The 3953-nt window shown below is 44.0% G+C and overlaps 3 protein-coding genes across 3 annotated transcripts in view; 1 reads left to right on the forward strand and 2 right to left on the reverse strand.

The window, feature by feature from the left end:
* Nucleotides 1-411: 411 nt before the first annotated feature.
* On the reverse strand, nt 412-1308 carry LOC108556331 (serine protease easter-like; the record flags this gene model as incomplete). Its single annotated transcript, XM_017912401.1, has 4 exons — nt 1251-1308; nt 851-1201; nt 705-798; nt 412-642 (listed from the first exon to the last, which is right to left on the reverse strand). Coding segments are annotated over exons 1-4 (734 nt in total), but the record flags the coding sequence as incomplete, so codon positions are not given.
* A 331-nt stretch (nt 1309-1639) lies between these two features.
* On the forward strand, nt 1640-3505 carry LOC108556333 (tubulin polyglutamylase ttll6-like). The gene has a single exon (XM_017912402.1). It carries the CDS (start codon nt 1640-1642, stop codon nt 3503-3505), a length of 1866 nt encoding a protein of 621 aa, XP_017767891.1.
* Nucleotides 3502-3953, reverse strand: part of LOC108556334 (serine protease easter-like) — a 2099-nt gene continuing 1647 nt past the window's right edge. Inside the window, exons 5-6 of the mRNA XM_017912403.1 lie at nt 3557-3925; nt 3502-3509 (exon numbers count right to left, since the gene is read on the reverse strand). Coding sequence (XP_017767892.1) covers nt 3502-3509; nt 3557-3925 — 377 coding nt within the window. The remainder of the gene's footprint in view (nt 3510-3556; nt 3926-3953) is intronic.

The raw sequence follows: 3953 nt of genomic DNA on the forward strand, positions 1-3953 counted from the left end.
GATATTCGAAATATGCGTTTCATATATTAATTTTTAATGAAATTTTCTCTTCACGCCTCGACTTATTAATAATTCTTTTATAAATATGCCTTAGAATTTCTTAATTCCATAGGTGAATAGCAACAATATAATAAATGATAAAACGAAATCGATCTGCTGGAAAATTTATGTAATTTTTGCGATGAATGAAATCCGCGAGATGTGCTAATTTCTTATTAATTCTCTCTCTCTATCTCAATCTTAATTCTCTTTTTCTTCTTTCTATTGGAGTTTGTAGTTTCTCCTGTCGTTTTGATATAGATTAGAATAATTAGAATAATTAATTAAGTATCATTAAATATGGTTTTATCTTTTATCAAATTCGTTAAATTGATGAAATCATGATTGAAATTTCTTGAATATTCAAGAAACATTGGATTGTATAGAAGATGGTACCTACTGGTATACATTGCGACCCTCTGCAATCGAATGAGGGCGATGTCGTGCAGCTTGTTCTTGTTCTGTCTCCTGTATTCTGGATGAACGTCTATGGATTCGATCGGAATTTCCTGGCGAGGACCAGCGCACTCCCCTTCATCGCTGTAATCGTAAGAGCAATCCCTCTCGGTGCTCAAATCGTACTCCCCCAAGTTTACAGCAATCCTACACAAAAATAAAAAAAAACATTCATTCGCTCTTTTCATTGATGATTATATAAACATTACGGTTTTCCAAACATTCCGACGATGCAATGTGCAGCGGTCAGCACGTAACGCATGCTTATCAAAGCTCCTCCACAAGCATATCCACTTCCTTGATCTGCATATTACAAATATTAAAATTGTTAAAATTGTATTGTAATTATTATTACCTGTTTGGTATTTGAGTAGAGCCATCCATGGGTATTCATCGATGCTGGCCAAAACGCCGATGATTTTGTCGTCGAGGATATTTTGCTCTCCGCATTTCGCTGGTAGAATGTCCTCTTTCTCGTCTTGCCTGATCTCAACCTGCACTTTGTACGGTTTCTCTGGTAATTCGTATTCCAGAGTGCGATTCGATATTTGGCAGCAGATGAGTAATTCTCCGGAACATCGGGAACGTCTCAAGAATTTAACATCTTCCACGCTGAGTTCCTCCTTCTGAAAGAGATGCTTAACCGTGGGGCATTGGAAGATGTCGTAGCAGATGCCTTCCTTGGAGTCCGGCGTGGCGCAAATCTCTGCAACAATCAATTGGTGAATTGCAAATTGCGTAATTCGATGTGTTACCTGCTCGCGATGAAGAGACGATGAGGATCGTCGAGAAGAGGAGCGCGTGTCGTTGCATTTCTGCTGAGAGTGTCTGCAAATAGTTCGATGGAACCCGTCCGTCCACTTCGAGAGAGACTCGTTAAACCGCATGGTGATTACCGCAGGCAGATGCGCCTTAACCCAAATCACAACAATTTCTCGCAACGAAATTGAAATACGTAAAAAAATAAAATGAATATTATTTATATTAAATTGTATTATTTCGTAAATAAATAAATAAATAAATAATTGCGTGTGTCCTCGCAACGTGACGCATGTCAAATTTGGTGTTTCGAGAACTAGTTTGTTAATCCTATGTAAAAAATTGTAAAAAAAATAAAATTTCAGAAGGGGTAAATTCTTTCAGAATGGTGAGCGACTCGTCCTACACGTCTTCGGAATCGGAGAAGGAGGGTGTCGTGCAGAAGGTCGTCGAACCGCCGCAGTTCGTGACCAACAACGTCGAACGACCGAAGAAGAGGAAACGCTCGATCTCCGTCTGCTTGACGAACTGCAGGTACGACGTGATCAGGAAGATCACCCAGAGTTTCGGCTACAAGGAATCTGGAGATGCGGAGAATTGGAATCTGTATTGGACGGATTGGTCTATATCGGTGGAGAGATGCAAGGAGATGAAACGATATCAGAAGATCAACCATTTCCCCGGGATGCTGGAAATTTGCCGGAAGGATCTTCTGGCGCGTAACTTGAATCGAATGCAACGACTGTTCCCGAAGGAGTACAACTTTTTCCCGAAGACCTGGTGCTTGCCGGCGGATTTGGGAGATGTCCTCGCTTACAGTCGCACCAGGAAGCATAAAACTTATATTTTGAAGCCGGACGCTGGCAGCCAAGGGAAGGGCATCACCTTGTGCAAGAACATGAAGGACGTTAATCCTTCGGAGCGTTTAATCTGCCAGGTGTACATAGCGAGGCCGTTTTTAATAGACGGCTACAAGTTCGATCTGAGGGTTTACACGCTGATAACTTCCTGCGATCCCTTGAGGATTTACGTTTACAAGGAGGGCTTAGTGCGGTTCGCGACGAGCCGCTACAAAGAGCCGACTGGCGTTAACATCTCCAACGTCTTCATGCATCTCACAAATTATGCAGTCAACAAGCACAGTCGAACTTACAATCAGGACACCGAGGCGGGAAGCAAGAGGAAGTTGAGCTGGTTCAACGCTTATCTAAGGAATCTGGGCTACGACGTTGAGAAACTGTGGAAATGCATCGACGAGGTCATCATCAAGACGGTGATCAGCGCTTTTCCTATACTGAAGCACAGCTACTTGGCCTGCTTCCCCAATCACGACGTCATCCCGGCATGCTGCGAACTCCTCGGCACGGACATAATCTTGGATAGGAAACTGAATCCGCAACTGTTGGAAGTCAATCATTCGCCCAGCTTTCACACGGACACGGAATTGGATTGCGAGGTGAAAGAGGCTTTGATCGGCGATATGTTCTCGATGATGAACCTGGAGAAGTGCGACAAGAGACGGATTATACGCGAGGATAGAAAGAAGATTCGCGAGCGTCTGCAAGGTTTGAATCTGAGTAAAGAATCTGCCGTGAGTTCGCCCAATTTCAGCGAGTATTACAAGCACGAGATGTCGAATCGCGGAGATTTTCGCTTGGTCTTTCCAACGAACGATCACAGTTTCGATAAGTTTTATCATCAAGGTGTTAATTCAATTTACTCCTCGACTCAAGCCACCAAAGCGAGGATCACCGCTCAGGCTATAATGCGCGAAGAGATGTTAACCAAAGCCAAGATCGAAGCGGAGAAGAGGATCTCCAACTTGAAGGCGCCGATCAAACCGAAACCACCGCCGCCGTCTCCACCAGAAGCGAGGAAACTGATCAGATTCCCAGCGCCGAACACGGTTGTGAACTCGTTCGAACCACAGATGATCGTCGAAGCTGAAGAGCACGAACGGCTTCAGAGGTTGTCGCAACGCGACTTCCTGGTGCGTAAGAACGGATTGCTCGAACACATCTACTTCTCCATGAAGGTCAACGGTACTCTACGATCGCAGGACGAGAAGAAGTACGCGATTTTCGATAAGTTGCGAACGACCAGCGACAATCATTTCATCAAAGGTCCCGCCATCTCCGATCTGCTCGAAGGCATCCGCAGTTCTGGCGCGACGCTTCTTCAGCGCGGCCACGACGTGCATCAGAAGGCGCCGTGCACAAGAAGATCGTGCGATAATAGATGTGTACTTTAACTAATTGTTTTTTTTATATAAATGTCTTTATTTAAAAAAAAATATAAATATAACAATAAATAATACTTAGTAATAATAATGATGATAATGATAATAATAAACTAGGAGAGATGGTTAGGCTAAGGTAAGAGGTTTTGTAAGATCCAGTTGAGGTAGTTGGGATGAACGTGTAGATGGCGGGCATGGAACCGTCGCCGCAGTACGTCGTTCCCAAGGAGACCAAACCCACGGCCGTCCAGATTGCTGTACCATTCTCTATGGCCATCAGAGGTCCACCCGAATCGCCTTTGCATGTATCTTCGATTGTTTTACCGCCCGCGCAGATCTGTCCGGGCCCGACTTCTCGTTTCAGCAACCTCTTACATTCCTTCGGAGTGGTCGACGTCAGGGTTACCTTCAGTTTTATGCTGCTTCTCACGCCTTTAATTATAATCATCAACAAAAAAAA

Source organism: Nicrophorus vespilloides, unplaced genomic scaffold (assembly GCF_001412225.1).
Source record: "Nicrophorus vespilloides isolate i.1.1-1 unplaced genomic scaffold, Nicve_v1.0, whole genome shotgun sequence".
Lineage (NCBI taxonomy): Eukaryota > Metazoa > Arthropoda > Insecta > Coleoptera > Silphidae > Nicrophorus > Nicrophorus vespilloides.